Raw genomic sequence first — 20,531 nt, forward strand, 5'->3', positions numbered from 1 at the left:
CCCCAGCTGGACCAGTTTGTGAATGAGCTGTTGAGGGATGATTGTGTTGAATGCTGAACTGAAGTCTATGAACAGCATTCTGACGTATGAGTCTTTTTTGTCCAGGTGTGTGAGTGCTGAGTGGAGGGTAGTGGCGATGGCGTCATCGGTCGAGCGGTTGGACCGATATGCAAACTGGAAGGGGTCCAGGGAGGGGGGGAGGGCAGACTTGATGTGGTATGGTAAAATAAGGTTACTATAGTAAAACAATGGTAAATCTGTGGTTACTGAGGTTTTACAGCAAATACTTAAACTATAGTTACTGTAGTAAATCATGATCAATTTTCATCCATTTTCATCCATCCATCCATTACAATACCATCATAAGTGTAGTAATTAGAGTACTAGTTTAGTTTTACTGAGTAAATGTTAAAACAAAATAGAAGAGTTTTATGCAAAGCCCTGATTCTGTGCATATTGTCTTTGTTTTACTAATCAGCCCTTTTCTTCTACATAAGAAAAAAAAATCTTGCTTTGGTAAATCATAATTATGACATAAAAGTAGAAATTATGAGATCCAAAGTCTACTTTTGAGATATAAAGTTGAAATTACGACAGAAGTCAACTTTTTATCTAATCATTTTGACATCTTATAACTGTGATTCACCAAAGCATGATTTTTTTTCTTATGCGGTGGATAAATGGCTTCCATAGTTACCTGCAATCAGGTAATCAGGGTTTTATTTGAGCTTGAGGAGTTGCCCCCTCCCTGCTGTTCTTCTCTTCTCATGGGTCACTTCTCATCTGACACTTGACTAGTAAGCGACATTAATAAAAGACTCTTCATTTCCACCCTGGACTCCCTGTCTCTTCATTCCTGATCCAACACATCCAGTAGTTGTTCTTGTGTCCCATGATGCTCATTGCTTTTAATGTAAAATAATTGATTTTCTGAAAATTAAGCTGAAATCGAATGAATTCAGTTTAAGTCAAAGTTACACAGAACTTCTGTTTCCGTCTCTTGTTAAATGTCAGTACAGGTACATATTATATTACTGACACAGTACAGTAATCATGGGTGTACCTTCTTGGTTTCTAGGGATTGTGGCTTTGTGGTCTTTAGCAATCTTGGCATTTGAGCGTTATTTTGTGATCTGTCGTCCTCTGAAAAATGTCCAGATGGGAGGCAAGCACGCAGCGATGGGTCTTGTTTTTGTCTGGACCTTCTCATTCATCTGGACAATCCCACCAGTTCTTGGCTGGAACAGTTATACAGTCAGCAAAATTGGCACCACCTGTGAACCCAACTGGTGAGCTCAAAATACTATTTCACTGAATCTACCCTCCTTCCTTCAGTTACTCACTCTGTTTATCCAATATTTGTTAATCTCTCATTCACAGTTTTTCAATCTCTGTCTGTGTTTCTCTGTCATGGACATGTATTAACAGAACAACATCCACAGTTATAAAATATGATGCTGTTGATGAATATAATGTGCCTTGCACATGTTCCTTAAAGTGGCATAATTTGGTGACAGACAAGGAGTTCAAGTCAAGGCTTCTTCCTGAGTGTTATATTGTGACAGAAAAAAAGAAACCACTTATAAACCCAAGGCTGATGCCATGCAGCCATCAGTTGAAAAATTGCCTTCAAGAGACTGGCACAAAACATTTGTGACTGGCTGTGGCTTAGCCTTGGCCTTGGAACAAAACAGTGCAAAAACATTTAAATAGGGAATGCACAGTGACACAGAGAAGACCAAGGATGGGGAATATTTTTACCATTGCGGGGCATAGTTGCATCCGTGTTGATGTTCAGTAAAGTAATGTAGATTCTGCAGATGAGATCTCTGACAGCAAAACTGTAAGTTTGTAAATTTTGGTGTCTATTTAGTCTCAGTTATCCACATTTTGACACTGCCTTGAGCTTACAGGTGCTTACTACTCAATTGTTCTGTTGCAATGTTTGTTTGAACCGAACAAAGCACGCAAAGCATATTATGCAAGTGTAAAACGTGCATGTGATCTTACTGTTAAAGATTAGTGCAGAATTGATTACCTAAGCATTATTATCAACACTAATGTTTGTGCTCAAATGGTGTGTTCAAGTCCTCCTGGGAAGTTTGTATTTATTAGTTGCATTCAAGTCACTTTTGTTGGAGCAAGATGGCGATGTATTTCTACAAAAAAATTAGCTCTTCTTCTATTAAATGATGAATAAGGAATGTGCATCAGGTGTGTTTTTGCTTTTTTACCTTTTTATTTAATTTATGAAGATGCTGTAAATTGAATCGTTATACATTCTATCATAATTGTACTGTACCATAATATTTTGTGCATGCAACTTTACTAGTTTCATTGTAAATTTAAAAAAGTTAATTTCAACAATACAGATTCAACAAAATTACAAAATCACAAATTCAACAATACAGATGCTGCATCCATTGCGGCTGACGTGTTTTCTCACTGACACACCCCCAACATGGAAATTTGGGGTTTAAAGAAAAGTTTTCCACTCGTAATTATGACTTTGTGGTGGCATTCATGTACTTTTAACGCGTAAATGTGATTTTTCCAACATGGCTTGAACACACCAAAAGTACCTGCAAGATGACATGTAGGTAAGATGATGACATGTAGGAAAGATAAGAGGATGTCTGAAGTCTCTGTTTTCTTTCTTTAAGGTACTCGACTGATTACTACGACCACACCTACATCATCACCTTTTTCATTACGTGTTTTATCCTTCCTCTTGGTGTGATCATTATCACCTATGGTAAACTTATGCAGAAGCTCAGAAAGGTTGGTAATATACTGTACTCTTGTCTTGATTTTCATTACTTGCTTTATAGCAGATCATTAGATATAAATAAATAAAGAGCAAAAAACTGAATAAAACTGGTCAAACAGCTAAGAAGCTTTTGTTTGGTTGTGTATTGTACATTAACATTGAATGTTAATTTAGTCTTTGACTGCATTTGACCTTAGAACTCTAATATGTTTAATAGGTATCGAACACTCATGGAAGGCTGGGTAATGCACGTAAGCCTGACCGAGAGGTGGCGAGGATGGTCATTGTAATGATAGTTGCATTCATGGTTGGATGGACGCCTTATGCAGCATTCTCAATTACTGTCACTGCCTGTCCCACAATTCATATTGATCCTCGCCTGGGCTCCATACCGGCCTTCTTCTCCAAGACTGCAGCTGTATACAATCCCATCATCTATGTCTTTATGAATAAGCAGGTACGTCTTTGCCATTTGTCTTCCTTATCTGTCATTTTCGGATTACTTACACATTTTACAAAAAAAAAAACGTATAAGTTTGGACAGATACTTATAAGCTTAATACTTATAAGCTGAGAATAAAAAATAATAGGGTTTTATATTTGATATATTAAGAATCGATTTGTAGTGTTTTTATGCTATCAATCAATGAAAGACAGAAAAGCAACAAGGAGTGAAGACATTAAACAACAAACTCATCTTTTTTTGCGGTAAACATCATTTAATAATTATTGCACTATATGGGAAATGGTTATAGCTATCTTGTCAGAATTGACTATGCTCTACTAGAAACACCATTGCATGAGCAGGTGGTCTGAACTTCTACACTTTTTTCTTTTATCATATGTCAGGGATAAATCACAGACATCTGATGATCTTTACGCTGACAGTTTTGGTTGAGGGGATTCCATTTTCTTAGTTCAAAAATATATGAAATATTCATATTTAATGTTAAAATTCACAGAGGTTGAGTGATCCATATATACCCAATGAAAACTTCCTTGTATCTATCGAGTTACAAATCCACCTCAGGAAATGTTTGGGTTCCTTTTAGCTTTCCTAAGGGGAGGATTTAGGCCCTACAATTCAGTTGCTTCAATTGCTTTGTCGTCCTGGGCAAACAATGGTTTAAACCTCTGACTATTTCCATTTTAAAGATATTCTGTAGTTACGCATTATGAGCGATACAGTCTGCACAGTTGCTCCACGATATCTCATTCTTTTTTATTTATTTATTTTTTTGACATACATTAAGCCACATACATTAAGCTCGGAGAGGGAAATTTCTCCTCAGTGTCCCTGTAGTGTGTCATTTGATGTAAAGTGCGAAGCAGTGATCTTTTGTAGTCATGTGACTCTGATGACCACCCCTAGGATGTGGGTCCCAGGTGGTTTGGAGCAGAGGCTGCTGGACCCCTTGAGCTGTGCACATCTTCCAGAACTAACCCAGTTCCTTCCCAGCTGTTCCCAGAATAAATTCAGGTCAAGGGTCACAGGGTCTCACATTTCTTTGACATGAGAGAGAGAGACAGACTACATTATAGAGACACGAGAACAAACACTCGAGAGTGAGAATAGGGATGTTTTCTTTAACCATATAGCATCTGTAATGCTGCATTGTATTTGGATATCACAAGAGCTCTCGAGTACATGGAGAATCCTACAAAAATGAACATGTCATATACGGGCTGTATATAGACATGTTTTATTGAAGTTTGCTGTTATTTGGTGTATTCAGTAAGAATGCAAAGCTGATTGTCAGTCTTTTCTGAAATGGATTGAATATAGATTTGATAGATCTGAAATAGAACATATACTGCTCAGTTGCCTTGGTAGAATATATAATATGCTGCTCAGTTTGCTAACATTAGTTCATGCATTAGGTAACATGAACTAACAATGAACAATATTTTTTCAGCATATGTTAATTTATGAAAATACAATTGTTTGTATTTGTTTATAAGACATTAATGTTAATTAATGTAAAAATTGTCATGTTAAATTAAATATTAAAATGTATTAGTTGTAAAAGAACATTAACTTTTACTAATACACGCTGTAGAAGCATTACTCATTTTTAGTTCATAATATCTAATTAACTAATATTAACAAAATGAACATTTTTGTAAAGTGTTATCATGTGCTTAATCTAACACTTCAACAGCTTATGTTGTATAAGCAGTTAAAGTTTACTGTAACTTTCCATTTCAGATCAGTGCAGTTTGTCTTTGTACGTTCTGCATGTGTTATTCTGTAAATGTATACCGACCGTAGTGTTTCTCTGCATTATAAATTTGACAGAGAGAGTAGCTGGTATTATAATTACCCAGGGTACCTCATTTTCATCCAGTCCAACCAAAACCTTGAGGAAATGAATATATTTACTTCTCATGACCTTATCTGCTTTAATTAAGGTCAAAATGTCCTTGTTTTTACATAGAATACATCTTGCTTAATGACTTTTTCCTCGTTTCGATGCAGAGGTTGTGCAAATGTTTAACTACTGAAAACAAATCTCTACATGGTGGTTTAGAGACTGGAAATATTAATCAAAGATATTCTTTTGTGTTTTGAGCATACTCTTATAATTAAAACCTCATTTGATTTTATTTGTGTGTGTGTGTATGTGTGGGAGAGTGATTTCTTTGATAGCACTTTAGGAAATTCAATGGAACGACTATGATCTGTGTTCACACTGAAACTAACACTCTTTCTCTCAGTTCAGGAAGTGTCTGATCCAGATGTTTAAAGGAAATGTCACCAATTTGGACTCCACTAATCTGAACCAGACATCAGACAAAGGAGCCATCACTGCCACAGCTGAGAGTCACCTTGAAGAGATGTCCACCATTGCTGCTCGCGTGCCCATGTCCATGTGCAACATGGAGAAGCGTGAGGATGACGAGGAAGAGTCGGAGCAAAGTGGGAATGAAGGTCCGAAGCAGCTCTCTTTATCAGATAGTCGAGTGTGTCCTTTGTAGAAAAGGGGTAGTCTGACTTAATAAATGTATACCTTTAGTCTAACCTGTTGTCTAACTAAAGCATAAATCATGCAGCCGTTACCACTATTGGAATGCATATGTTAGAATGTATTGTTTGCATTTTCATATGTTCTTTGTTGTTGTTTGTATTTCTTTTATGTTGTGGCGATTTGCAGTCTCTGTGTATCTGTGTACTTGTCAGTATTGCATTATTACCTTACATAAACATGAAGGAGGCAGGCAATACATTTCCATTTAGTCCTCTGAACGAATGCTATTTGTTTTTCAGATCTATCTCCTTCGATTTTGGTTCAAAAACCAATAGGCTGAATGGTTGTTGTGTTAAATCACAGGGGTCTCAAACGCTTTTATGAGACAAGCACCGGCAAAAATAAAAATAAAAATAATAATACAAATAGTCGAACAGCAGAAATAAAATTAGCTGCTTTTGAAAATGTAAATAATCACCCGGCTACAGCTTGGGACATTTGCCCCACCCCTGGCTTCTTCTGATTGGGCTGCTGTTTTGAAATTGACATTGATGAGCTTCTCTTTGTCTTAAAATCTAAACCTGACCTAAGACGGTCATTCTAGTGCATGTTTACATAAAAAACAAATATAATATAATATAATAATTTTAAATGTAAAAGCATGTCTACACATCTCAGAATCTAACATGCTGCTGTATATGACACATATACAATAACAATTCATTTAGTGAACTAACGGGTCAGACTGCTTTGGCAGTGTATCTGCTTTGCAATACAGTAATAAACCATGCAATTAATGTCCCTCATCTCTTGGAAATAAGATCCTCATCTGACAATTCAGTTTCTTGTCTATTGTTGATTTTTCAGTCTTGTTTTGAGAGGTTTAATGAAGGAAGAGTGATCAAATTGTATTTATTTAGCAGTCTATGTACACTTTGGTATATGAGTGCTTGTGAGTTTGAATGAACTGTCTGAATGTCTTATTAGGCCATAATGTTCGGTGTTTGCTCACAATTTCTGTCCAAACTGAGTATTGATATTGATGTTTGTCTGTGGCATGCCATGTAATGTTTTACGTAAGTATTTATTTGTCAATATCTTGGAGTCATTTAGATTTGGTGTCATATTTCAATTAATATGATTTTTCTAATTTATTTTTTAAAACGTCAATGTTGTAGAACACTAATAAAACAACTTGCAATAACTTTCCAGAGTGGTCACTACGTATTATAGTTTAAGACAGAGGCACATTGTGAATCAGAAATGAAAAAAAGAATTACAACAGTAGTACTGTAGCAAATCCAGTGTGTTTATTGCATCACACAGAGAACCTGAAATAACACAGAATCTTTGAGATGAGAGTTGAGCACTGTAGGTTCCCTTAAGCTCAGAATCACTCTTTCAACATCAGCCTGGTAAATGAAAACATCTGAATTCAATTTCTCTTGGCCATGGTTTGTTAACACCCTAGGTAGCGAGAGGAACCAAGTATCAGATCACAGATAAGAAAATTCGTCAGCAGAGGACCACCATGCTTGATATCACTCATAAATCGAAATATCAGAGGAATATAACAGTTTAATAAACAGTTTTGGCCTAAAGGAACAGTTCACCCAAAAATAAAAAATTGCAGAACATTTACTCTCCCTCAGGCTATCCAAGATGTTTAGCATTACATCACTTGCTCAACAATTGATCTTTTGCAGTGAATGGGTGCCGTCAGAATGAGAGTCCAAACAGCTGATAAAAACATTACAATAATCCACAAGTGATCCACACAACTTCAGTCCATCATTAAATCCAGTCTATAATGATTATAGTATAATCCATAATAACACTTCCATCAGTGAAAAAATCCATCCCCTGTTGTCCTATTATCAAAACCCACCAACATATTTGTTCAGAGCTGTTTTATACTGTTTTTACTCCGTGCTTGATCTGTGCATATTTCTCTTCAGATTCAGACAAGACAACTTGTTCACTGGAGAAAGCAATAATATGGATAGAGAGCTCAGAAGCACCAGTTTGAATTTAAAAACGCCTTAATAATGGATTTGTTCATTACAAACATGCAGCTTTTTGCTTCATAAGATGTTAATAGATTGAGACATGTAGATTACTTGTTGATTATTGTGATGATTTTATCAGCTGTTTGAACATCAGATGTTCTGATGGCACCCATTCTTTGTTTTGGAAACATTGGTGAGCAAGTGATGTAATGCTAAATTTCTCCAAATCTGTTCCAATGATGCAAGAAACTCATCTACATCTTGGATGGCCTGAGGGTGAGTAAATTTCCAGCAAATTTTGGGTGAACCATTCCTTTAAATCCTACGTTACCTATTCAACAACAAAGACAACGTTTTCTTCAAACTCAGAGCTTATGGTAAAATAAGGAAGGTGGTTTATTAATAGATTTGAATTAAGCTAAACTTATTAATTAAATGTATTTCAACCTTAATGTTTTCAAATTCAGTTTAATAATGCATAACAAATCATATAGCAGATGAAAGTGGCCTCAGCAATGGGCATGAACAAAGATGCCTTCTGAACAAAGCTGAAGCATTAGCAGGCATTCCAAGGCATTCGATTGGACTTATGAATTTGAAATATTATTCCTAGTATGTCACACAATTCTGTGTGATCATTGACAATTACAAAGGCCTCAAGATTAAAGTAGATGGGTTTAAAAGATGATTTTTTTTGTGCTCTTGATGTGTATCTTTGATACAGTCATTAAAACAGCACATGCAGTGTGAATACATCATGCCCTATAGCATACATTTTTATGTGACATAGACATCATAAACATTCATCTCACTATTCTCAGGGGATAGTTTGTGTGTGTGTGTTAACCATTAACGGAAAGAGACAGAAGATATATATCCACCTAGTTTTATTATTTTTTTTAACAATGCTGTGCAATAGCATGAACATTAGGTCAGATCTTATCACTGTGAAATTAAGAGTTTACCCATAATGCAAAAGTTTTAGGTTTTTATACTGAAAGATCTACAGCTTTAGTCATATTTATGAATGTGCCTGGCAAAAAAAAAAAGAAATGAAACATATATGGTTGGATTCTCATTGCAGCTTTACAAGCATAAAATGATTCTTCGATTGCTTTAATTATTTTTACCAAAATCTTTGCCTGGCCAGATTTGACTGATAGTGATGCTGTTCCCTTTGTTAGAATATCATGCAAACCACATAAATACACTATGAATGGAAATACATGTCTGGCTACATTACTCTTGAAAAATCTCTTTGTTCACCTTTTTTGTCTCAGTTTTGGTTTTACATTATTTTTTGCTTGGAATGTTGAATTTTGTCCATGTCTTTGTCTCATTTCTATGTTAATTTTCAGAGCTTGTATTCTACTGTGAAGGCTTCAGATTGGTATGAATTTCAAAATTTCTTGCTATAGAATTCTGCAGTGCCTGAGGTGCTCTGCAGCTAGAATTCATCAGGCATGCTGAACTTTTTTGGTGGGCACTACTAATAGAAAATCTCCACAGCAATGTGATAAGAACAGGCTTAGCTTGCTCACGAGGTCAACATGTTTACACAAACAGCAATAGGGCTCACTTGAAATGAATTACTTTCTGCAGTTTCCTCTTATTAGAAGGTACTGGAATGTCATATATGTGTATTTTTTTCATGCTATGTTATTTGTCATTTTGCTGCATTTCACACACAGTCTACATTGTTGAAATCATCAGTAAAAGGAAAACAGTATTTTCAAAAATGTCTGGGATTCTAAAATTGATTTGAGACTCACAAAAATGTCTGTTAACAGTCTAGATAACATTTTACATGAGACTTCAGACTATATTGTCTACAAGCTGCTTTTTTTTAATCAAATTAAACAAAACTGTTTTGCCTAATAAGAAATTAAATGGAAATTAAAATAGCTCTCAAAGCAGAAAGATATTTAAAAATAAAGATTGGTTTATTTTTCTCTTTATGGTAGTCTAAGAACCTCTTGTATGCACAGAAACAGCCCTTGGGGTCCCCACATGAGGAAAAGCACATCTGTCCTATATGAACACACTTTTTAATCTGTGCAGGAATGCCATATGAGGAAAATTAAACTTCAGATGTGCACAGATATATTGCCATTCTAATCCATAAAAAAATAAAATGTGATCTTTAAACAAAAATGGCCACCCAGAGAAAAATAATTTAAAATTGATGCCCAGTTCAAAGTACATATTAATCAACAAAATAACAGTAATATTAATAGCCTTCTCTAAGGTAAGTTCTCTACGGTAATTTTCGCTCCAATTAAAACTGACACGCAAGATGCACAGAGAGCGAGTCCCCGGTATGATAGAGAAACCTGAAAGCCAGTTTCAGTGACAATCGTGAGGAGACAACACGACAATGTGCTAAAAACGGAAACATTTTTTTTCCTTTGCATTTTTGAAAACTTTCGCGAACAGATAACTTTGTGGTAACACTTTATTTTGATGGTCCCTTTTGAACATTCTGTTGACAATAAGTAGGCTAGGCTATCCTAATGTTGCACCTACATGTCTACTAACTCTCATCAGAGTTAGTAGACTGTTTGCTTAATAGCTGCTGCTAACTCTTTATTGTCATGGTCTCCCAACAGACATTCTACTGACTGTAAGCAACTTTGCAAGTACATGTCAACTTATTCTAACCCTAACCCTACCAGTCTACTAATACTCTACACTCTTAAAAATAAAGGTGCTTCACGATGCCATAGAAGAACCTTGTTGTCTAAATGGTTCCATAAAGAACCTTTAACATCTAAAGAACCTTTCTGTTTCACAAAAGGTTCTTTGTGGCGAAAGAAGGTTCTTCAGATTACAAAAAGGTAAGAAAGAGATGGTTCTTTAAAGAACCTTTTACTGAATGGTTCTTTGTGGAACCAAAAATGGTTATTCTATGGCATCGCTTGAAGAACCTTTTGAAGCACCTTTATTTTTAAGAGTGTAGGGCCTAGAGTCTAGGCTACTAATACTCTAATGAGAGTTAGTAGACATGTAGGTGCAACGTTACTTATAGTCAACAGAATGTGTTAAAGGTACCATCAAAATAAAGGGAAACCAATGTTGTTAAAACAATCCCCGTTCACACTGATCTGCAAAAATGACTAAAAATACTGTATGCATGCCAGGCCAGAAGTTCGCGATGTCACTTTGTAAAAACAAAATAATGTTTTTGTAGTTAATGGTAGGCTACTGTTTTCAAAATCTTGCACTTTGAAACCATGAATGCCTCAGGTGACCAATCAGAATCACGTAGCCTATTCCATAAAGCCGTGTAATAATGTATATTATTACACGGCTCTGTGGAATATTTGATTCTGATTGGTCAGTCGCGACATTCCGAGGTATCCCTCGATAACAACCGGAAAAAGCTGATAACAGTACAGGCTCATCCGGGTAACTGAAGTCGGCGCTATATACTCTTGCCAGGAACAGTTTTTTCTTGGTGGAAGCTTTGCGTTTGTTTAGCTAATAAAATATTAACACTCGATTCAAAATTGTGTAAAATTATTTAATGCCGTCCTGGTATCGCGGACTCGCTCTTTCTTACAAACGCAGATGCTGCCATTTTGCTAAGATTGTTTTGTACGCTGTAATGGATTACAAGATAACTAACAAACTGGTAAGATTTTAAACATTTTCGTCTTAAATCTTTTATCACCATAATTATTTATGTGGTGAAATGACTTATAGTCAACAGAATGTGTTAAAGGTACCATCAAAATAAAGGGAAACCAATGTTGTTAAAACAATCCCCGTTCACACTGATCTGCAAAAATGACTAAAAATACTGTATGCATGCCAGGCCAGAAGTTCGCGATGTCACTTTGTAAAAACAAAATAATGTTTTTGTAGTTAATGGTAGGCTACTGTTTTCAAAATCTTGCACTTTGAAACCATGAATGCCTCAGGTGACCAATCAGAATCACGTAGCCTATTCCATAAAGCCGTGTAATAATGTATATTATTACACGGCTCTGTGGAATATTTGATTCTGATTGGTCAGTCGCGACATTCCGAGGTATCCCTCGATAACAACCGGAAAAAGCTGATAACAGTACAGGCTCATCCGGGTAACTGAAGTCGGCGCTATATACTCTTGCCAGGAACAGTTTTTTCTTGGTGGAAGCTTTGCGTTTGTTTAGCTAATAAAATATTAACACTCGATTCAAAATTGTGTAAAATTATTTAATGCCGTCCTGGTATCGCGGACTCGCTCTTTCTTACAAACGCAGATGCTGCCATTTTGCTAAGATTGTTTTGTACGCTGTAATGGATTACAAGATAACTAACAAACTGGTAAGATTTTAAACATTTTCGTCTTAAATCTTTTATCACCATAATTATTTATGTGGTGAAATGTTGTGTAATAAGTGATTTGACGGCACCATATCCCTTAAATGTCCGTCTTGAACTTGCCGCTTGCTCGCAACTGCTGTGTTCACGGAAGCTTTGCATTCAAATATTGCAACTCAAATCAATATTTCGTGTCTAATTATTTACTTATGTGGCAAGTAGCCGTTTAATAAGCGGGATAATGTACATCCAGCCAGTTGTTATGGCAGAATAATTATCATTATAATTAATACATTATCCCTTACATGTTCCATTCCTGAGAAGATATTAAATGTTTAACATATAATTGACCATTCATTATTATCTGCTGTTATCTGCCATGGGTTGGATTATAGTTTCTGCTTGAATTGTGAAGATTCATAGCCTACTAATGAACATCCCAGATACGGGTTTCAAGTCCACTACAAAACAATGACACCAGACACTATAGCTGATCTTTATCTCACCCCTGATCTGCATTTGCTCAACAGCTCAAACACTCAAAACAATCAGTGATGAATTAAGATTCACGTAAAATTATTCTGATAGTAGATGAATAAGCAGTGGCTTGTGTAAATTTACTGTTTTAACTTCTCATTGAACTTTGCTGAGGAAGTCACAGAGGGCATTGTTGGTGCTGTCAACTCAATTACCCCTCAGCATAACTAAAAAATTTAAAAAAAGGAATAATGACAGTAGGCTACGTGTTGAAATGTGACCTGAATGGATGATGATGTGATAAGAAATTAATGCATCCTGACACCAGCAGTGTTATTTCTTTAATGATTTACTCAGTAATGAATCAATTCTCTACTTCAAAAGGAATGTAATTTACATAGCTGGTGTTTTTATTTTCTCTCTGCAATCCTCTGTTGGTCTTTCCTACACGGGACTTAAAAATCTTCTCCTCCTACTCACAATCTGGCCATTCCACTGTGGGATAATTAGCTCCAAATTGTGGACTTTAAAAATGTAGAAAGAAATGGGATGAGAATCCCGTGGAGATACAAGCCGGCATTGTAATGAGGTTAGCTGGGACGTGAATCAGCATTGGCATGCAGAGATCTGTGAATGAATGTCGACATGAGCCTGTGGTACTGATGGTGCATATATCAACACCATCATCATTGAAGAGGTCAAAGGATAGTCTTGGCTTCAAAAACGCTTCATAAATAAATAAACATTTTAAAATAGTCTTAAGGTGCCTACATCTAAAGGCAAGGTTGACATTTCTGTATGTTTCCTGACCTGGCATCGGTGATTTGGCAACTTGTTTGTAGTATTTGAAAGTCAGTGGCAGACCAAAGGGTGAGAGAACAACAAACACCAGTGGGATCAAAGCTAATTCATCAAAGTGTGTTGGTTGAGTAAATTAGTCTGGGACGGAAAGATAACTTCATATTATGTCAGTCCATTACTCTCTGCCTGCCCAGTCCTTACATAATTGCAAATTCTTCTACCATTCATTTTTTTGCTTTACAATGATGCATGTATACTCCTCCTCCCACCCCTTTATCATTGCATGTTTTTGCAGTAATTCTGGCTGTCAACCAGAATTTCATCCAATCTGACTGGACTTCCAGAAACCAAAGAGGTTAAGATTTTCTTCTTCAACAGACTGAGGTCATAAGCTAAAAAAAAAAAACACACAAGACACCTATAGCTAAAACATATGTCACCATAACAGCATCAAATCTGTGTAAATATATTTCTGATGTCCTAAGCAACAAATTTAGCCACAAAGTTTCATATTAGGCATTAAAGTAAAAAAACTAAATAAATAAAGCAAAAAATCTAATAAAGTGAAAGTGTCCCATTTCATCTGATAATTTTCAGTTTAATTTTATTCTTACTTGTCATTGTTTTAATGCAACATTTATTATTATGTTTAGTTTTGGTTAGTTATAATTGTCATTTAATGTTAGTGCCAAATATAGTGCTTTATGGGATTGATAAAAAAACCATCAAATAATTGATTTGTATTTACTATTACAATCATTTTGATGATGATGATATTATTATTAAATATAATAATAATAGTTATTATTTAATAATTTGATTATTAGATCTAACAACAACAATAGAGGCAAGTAAAATTAATTTTTAATTAAGGTTGTGTGAAGATAAATCATAAACAAGTTGTTCTTCATTGAACTCATCTCAACAACTCAACAACTAAATCTTCCATTTTTATTCACTATTTAAACAATTTTGATTATAATTATTTAAAACTAATATTAACGTTAATACTAATGTTAATATTAATAATATTAAATGAATTTAAGGTTGTTTGAATGTGGCCTCTTTCTTGTTTTTACTTCTTTTGAGTCCACTAGAGTGCACTGTTACATCACACTCACTGTATTCATTTCAGCTCCATTCTGCAGCATGACATAGTTGCACCAACTATCGGTCTCGAAATTGAATTAAAAATTACAGATCTCTTGCTCCTATTTGCCTCAGATGTTTATTATGGCACAATAGGCCGTTACATGTTTGCACAAAAAGCATAACATTTTCAATTTCAATAACCACACACTGACTCCTGCTGTATGAATGCATCATGAGTCACTGAATCATGAAATCAAAGCATTTCACTGCTTGTAGAGGAAAGGCTTGCTCAATATACTCACCATGCCAGCCGTGAGATTCAGCTGCAGTTACCATTTATACTTATTTTTTTGAAAAAGCACTGCTGAAAAGGCAGTGCTCAAGTGTATATTCGGCACATAACGAAAAAGTGAGGAAATTCAACAGCAGTTTACATCTAACAATCTAACACTACTGTGATAAATAATTCACAGATTAGAATCAAAGTTTGACAAACTTTGATGCCCTAAATGAACATTAACAGATTCTGACAGTCAGTATTAACATGGAAAAGAGAAGTTTTTCTCAGTGGGTTAGAGTGTCTGTTTCACCTGTTTTGAAAATCAATCTGACCTACCTGCTCAAGATACCAGCAGTTAAAACTCTCATCTTTACAACACGAGTTGAGCATCTAATCAGGCAGGAGGGAAAAACTGTTGGGATGTGCTACCACTGCGATAAATGTAGCCTAATGAAAACATTCATAGTGCATCTTGTCATGCAGGAAATACCCATTGTGATGTGCTTACCCAAAACCCTATATTGTGTGGGTATACTAGGTTTTCAGTACACCTTGTCTGTGTAATTTGTGTGTTTGTGTGAAACTGAAAATGGAGGACAGGGGTGGGTGGCGGGGGCGACACAGAGCGATTCATGGCTTCGAGTCAAAACGCTGAGCCCTCAGGGATGGAACGGCCTTTCATGCCTCTCTGGTGCTGCTTAATCTTCGCTCAGCTCGTTCATAAGCTAACGTGCTGCAGGGTCACATGGTGCAGATGACCAAACGTGTCCCTAATGGTTTACATAAACTTCACAACTAATATAGGCAGTTGCTGTTTTTCTTGATAGCATGATTGAGTGCATTTTAATGCTTGACGTAGTAGCCATTACCCAGTACCAGAATTGTATTTACACTAATTGAATGGTTTCATGTAGGTTAAGCAAAACAAATTTAGGCAAAATTACAATACAGATTGATTCCAATTACAGCATGTCAACACAAAATATAGTTGTTCAGCCCACAGACTTGCCTTGAGGCTTTATAATGTCTAACATTTATTTTCTACCCACAAAATATGTAACTTTGTAACGTAGCATGAAACCATGGGATTTTTATAATACTATAATACCATGATATTGCTGACATAATTGATCCAAACAAACACGTATAAAGTGACTGTCAGAAAGGATTCAAACTTTATTGGTGTTATAAAACATGATCCGTGCAAACAGTAGTAGCAATAATGTTCATTGAGTACAACAGCACTTAAGAAGATGGGTAGAGTTACATAACCTGTCATTTAAGAACAATTACATGCTCATTTGAGCAGAATGATCATAAATTGCACTTAGATTGTATGGTTTATTCTGTTGTATCACTTTTATGTAGTAGGCTTAGAAATGGTTTAATTAGAAAAACTATTTTTCAGCTTCAACTCCTTCACTGAAAAAAATAAGTATTTTAAAGATTTTTCCTCTTTGTTTTAGATATAAATGTAATTATATTTGGTTAAATTCATGCTTAAAAATGCCAAATAGATTTTTTTTTTCATATGTGGATTACTGAAAAAGAAATGGTGATGCAGTCATCATCTTCATCAAAAAAAAAAGTAATTTAGTAATATACATTTCCATTTAATTTCTAAACACATTTAAAACATATCAAAGGAGGCACATGGAGCTGTGCAGGGTACAACAGACAAAAAGGATGGGAAACACTGTTTACAATGTTATTTATTTATTTTTTTGTATATAGTTCTGTCTGCTGTAATGAGATCTGCCTGTGTTTGTGTGCAGGCTTTTCAACGCAGGCTTGCTACATGACCAGGAAAAACGAAAACACCTGGCTTCAGAATCTATTACAACAACTCTTTGCCAGGGGACATTTGCATTTATAGCAAATAATATAATAAGCTTACTTGACAATTCTGCCTTCTCTCTCTCTCTCTTTTTTTGGGGGTTGGGTCTGGTAAAAAAAGTGATTTCTAAATCCACTTTAGACCAGATAGGTGTGATATGAATAGCAGATAGCACTGCTGGCTTCTTGAGTGGATCATAATCCTGTTTTTTCCTGAACTGGCATTTAGACAGGCCCAGTCACACTGCATGTGGATTATCCAGATTTATGAGACACTGAAAGAATGTGGCCCACACGGTTTTAGATAAAAACCCTAGCGAGGAATCACTTTTTGAGGTTGGAGTAGAAGCCTATACATCGTGTCAAAACACATTAGCCTTATTAGAAGAAAAGGTATGAAGTTCTCCACTAGGAATGTGAGAGAGAAAAAAAATGGCCTGGGGATATAATGAGGAGGACGAGAACTAACAGAAACTGTATACAGCAGGAAGCAAACATATACAAATAACACATAATTGGGAACAGGTTGAGATCATTAAGCCAGTCATGACGCCAAATCTCAATAGTACAGTGATAATGACCTCTGGTGTTGAGACGGTAACATTACATCTATGGCAATTTGCTAATGCTTTGATCTGTAGAACTTTTTGAAAGTGGTGTGGTTCATATTTATGAACCCCTTTGATAATTAAAAATCTGGTCAACAGTGGCTTTAGTTTTTATGTGCCAGAGGGAAACGTTATGGTCTGGAACAAGAATGAGGTGAAACTTTACTGCAATGTGACGAGCCTCCTGCATTTCCACAATGTTAAACAGTGCAAGAATTATTGTATACATTTAATTGAGCATTATATCCAGAACAAACCATTTATGCTGATTATTCGTTACATTAGGTGTTCATGAAATGTTATTCATCTATCAAAGCTAAATTGACTCCACAAACAATTCAAAGTGTCTGTTTTTCTAACTGATTACCAACTAATCCGATTACACTAATTCACTCATAAAAATACTGCTGAAAGCATTAGTGAATGCCTGAATTTATGATTTGCCAAGCTGATATAACAGAGATGTTACACCAGTTCAGTGAGACCCCCTTCCTATAAACATTCTGAGCAGATGCATAAATCTGTTTGAAATTAAATCAAGAAACTTGGGCGGGTGCCACTGCACACGTGTGCTGATGTTCCCATTATGTAATTGTTGAAGACTATTCTCTTACAGGCTGGTTCACAGTGCCCTAACAAAGGGTTAACACACTGATCAAAACCTAAAACTAGGCTTAAAGGAGAAATGTGTAATACAACATTTAAGTGAATATAGCCTAAAATAGCCCTAAGTAACAACAAAACACAAATCACATGGACATTGTAAAAATGGTATTTCAAAGCTGTGAATAAAACAAATTTTCTTGGAGTGTATTTTACAAGAAAACACTTTTTCATGTTTCTTTGTAATTTTTTGAAATTTATTAGCAATATACGAGAAAGACGAGCGCGCACGAGCTAGAAAGACAGGTGCTGTTGTGCACAGAAAGTCCGTATTTGGTCACTAGTCCAGATTTATCAGCATTATAACGAATGTAAGAACAAATTTATATGTGTATCCGCACTTCTTGTTATAAATCCAACAGAACTGTTGTGCAAAAACCTTTTCTGAGCACATAAATACGCAGATTGTAAAAAGTTATTAAACAAGGCCAATTTCAAATAGGTTTTCCGAACACTCCCATTCGTCTGCCGTTGGTCAGACAAAAAGATAGTCCCGCCCAGACTCACGCCATTAGTTAAAATTATGTTGCTTGTATGGTGGGTCTGCATGCTTCACAAACAGTGATATCACATGTTGCGATAAAGTCGCAGAGACACAGTGTTTACACAGTCTTTTCAGAGAAAACAACCTTCAAATGGCTTACTAATAGCTGTCTCTGCCTATTAAGCTGACATAGGAGAACATATTTTAACATTGAAAAAAACAGACTTAAGCTCTTACAAACCTCTGCTCTTGGGGCCATCTGAATGTCTGCAGCAATAAGAGGTGTGAAAACTGATGATACAGTAGATGTGAGACTGGATAAATCTCGCCCTGTGGCTGATATAAACTTCATCATTCTTAGAAGAAAATGCACTGTGCTGTGAAATAATCATCAAGAAATGCTCCACTTCACTATAACAGGTTGTGAAAACAATCATTGCCCTTTAGCATTAAACTCAGGTTATCACAGAGGAAGTATGAGGGAGGGAATGCTGACTCGACAGCTTAGAATGAATTAGGGCCCGTTAGCTCTGTGGAAACCACTGAACTGAGTGTGATAACTTTTCTTTTGCTAATTTAAAGCCTACCCTTACCAAAAAGTAGTATACTTCAAGTTTATTTTAGTAAGTATACTTAAGTAAAGTTCAAGTATATTTTAAGTATACTTTATGTAGTAAGTATACAAATATCAGTGTACTAGTAGTATACTTGTAAGTGTACTATTTCAATACTCCTTGGGACTAAATTGGCCCACTTTCTAGTATATAAAAGTATACTTTTAAGTATGCTTCAAGTATAACAGTAGTAAACTTTGAGTACACAACTAGTTTACATCAAAATGTTTAGTTTGTACTGCAACTATACTAAAAGTGAACTTATAGGAATACTGATAGTTTACTAATTAAATACTTGTAGTAGCATTTTTAGTACACTTTGAAGTATAGTCTCAGTAAACTACTAGTTTAGTAGTTTTATACTGCAAGTATACTCGTACGTTTTCTTTAAGTGAACTTTACATCATACTTTAAGTATACTACTATGTCCCTATTTAGATATTAATTTGTATATATTTTGTTACATGAATATCTGAACATACAAAACATCAAAAGAACAGGGTATCTGCTTGTAAACAAAAACATTTTATTCTAGCTTCATGCATACTTTTTTAAACACTTGAATGTGGATAAGTTTCATAAAAGAAAAATAAAGAAATAAACAACATTTTGAACAAAAAGCTGAAAGAAGACTATGAATTGGATTCAGAACGATAATCAAAACGTAGATAGAGTCGATCAACACCCCAAAGCTTGACAGTCAGTTTTAAGTATATTTCTGAGAAGTACATAAAGCCCATTTCTGAGAAGTACATAAAAAGTAGACTAAAAGTATACTTTCCTATTTTTAGTTTAAAAGAAGTATACTAATAGCACACTTGAATAAACTTCTTTTTCGTAAGGGTATGAACAGGCTAAACTCAACCCTGGACTTAAGAAGTTAATGGGCCAGGCTAAAGGTAAATCTGCCAACGTGTAATGTGGTGTTTTGGGTGTGTTTCTTGTTCATGTTTTCATGTCTTTTATTTTGGAGTTTAATCATGGTCCCTGTTTGTGTCATGCTTCCCTTTCCCTCACGTATTCATGCCATTGGTTCCTCTGTTCATTGTGTCATGTTCTGATTGGTTGTCTTAGTCATGTGTCTTGTTTCCCATTGGTTTGTTCATGTCATGAGACCCTCCTTGTCTGCTATAACTAGCCATCATGTTGCCATTGTCTCTTGTCGTGTATTGATGTTGTAACCCGCTGTCGGTGAGTCTAGTCTGTTCATACAGAATACACGACCACCAATATGAACCCAGCAGATCGCCTAGTTCACCTCCGCCAAGTTAACAGGCCTATTGAGGATTATGTGGCGGACTTTTGTAAATTGTGTAATTTGGTAGACTTCAACAATACTTTCTTTAAAGACATTTTCCGTTTTGATTTGGACAAAAACATTTCACAGTTAATGCCACGCAATACCCAACACTGGTCACTGGAACAATACATTGACTTTGCACTCCGTTTGACTGGCTCTCCATTTACTGTGGGGATAGTTGATGAGGAATCCTGCTATCCTCCAGTATCCGCCACACCAAAATGTTTTCACGTTACATCTGGGATTATTCAAGTCACGTCAGAGTCTACGGAACCTGCTCACGTCATGTCTGCTACGCCAAAGCCTGCTCACGTCATGCC

General features: G+C 35.7%; 1 protein-coding gene across 1 annotated transcript in view; it reads left to right on the forward strand.

The window, feature by feature from the left end:
* Positions 1–6,131, forward strand: part of LOC107677889 (vertebrate ancient opsin-like) — a 7,623-nt gene extending 1,492 nt beyond the window's left edge. Inside the window, exons 2-5 of the mRNA XM_016472956.1 lie at positions 1,079–1,289; positions 2,664–2,781; positions 2,988–3,227; positions 5,489–6,131. Coding sequence (XP_016328442.1) covers positions 1,079–1,289; positions 2,664–2,781; positions 2,988–3,227; positions 5,489–5,749 — 830 coding nt within the window. The 3' untranslated portion in view covers positions 5,750–6,131. The remainder of the gene's footprint in view (positions 1–1,078; positions 1,290–2,663; positions 2,782–2,987; positions 3,228–5,488) is intronic.
* The last annotated feature ends 14,400 nt before the right edge of the window (positions 6,132–20,531 follow it).

This window comes from Sinocyclocheilus anshuiensis, unplaced genomic scaffold (genome assembly GCF_001515605.1).
Source record: "Sinocyclocheilus anshuiensis isolate Anshui unplaced genomic scaffold, SAMN03320099.WGS_v1.1 scaffold1302, whole genome shotgun sequence".
Classification (NCBI taxonomy): Eukaryota; Metazoa; Chordata; class Actinopteri; order Cypriniformes; family Cyprinidae; genus Sinocyclocheilus; species Sinocyclocheilus anshuiensis.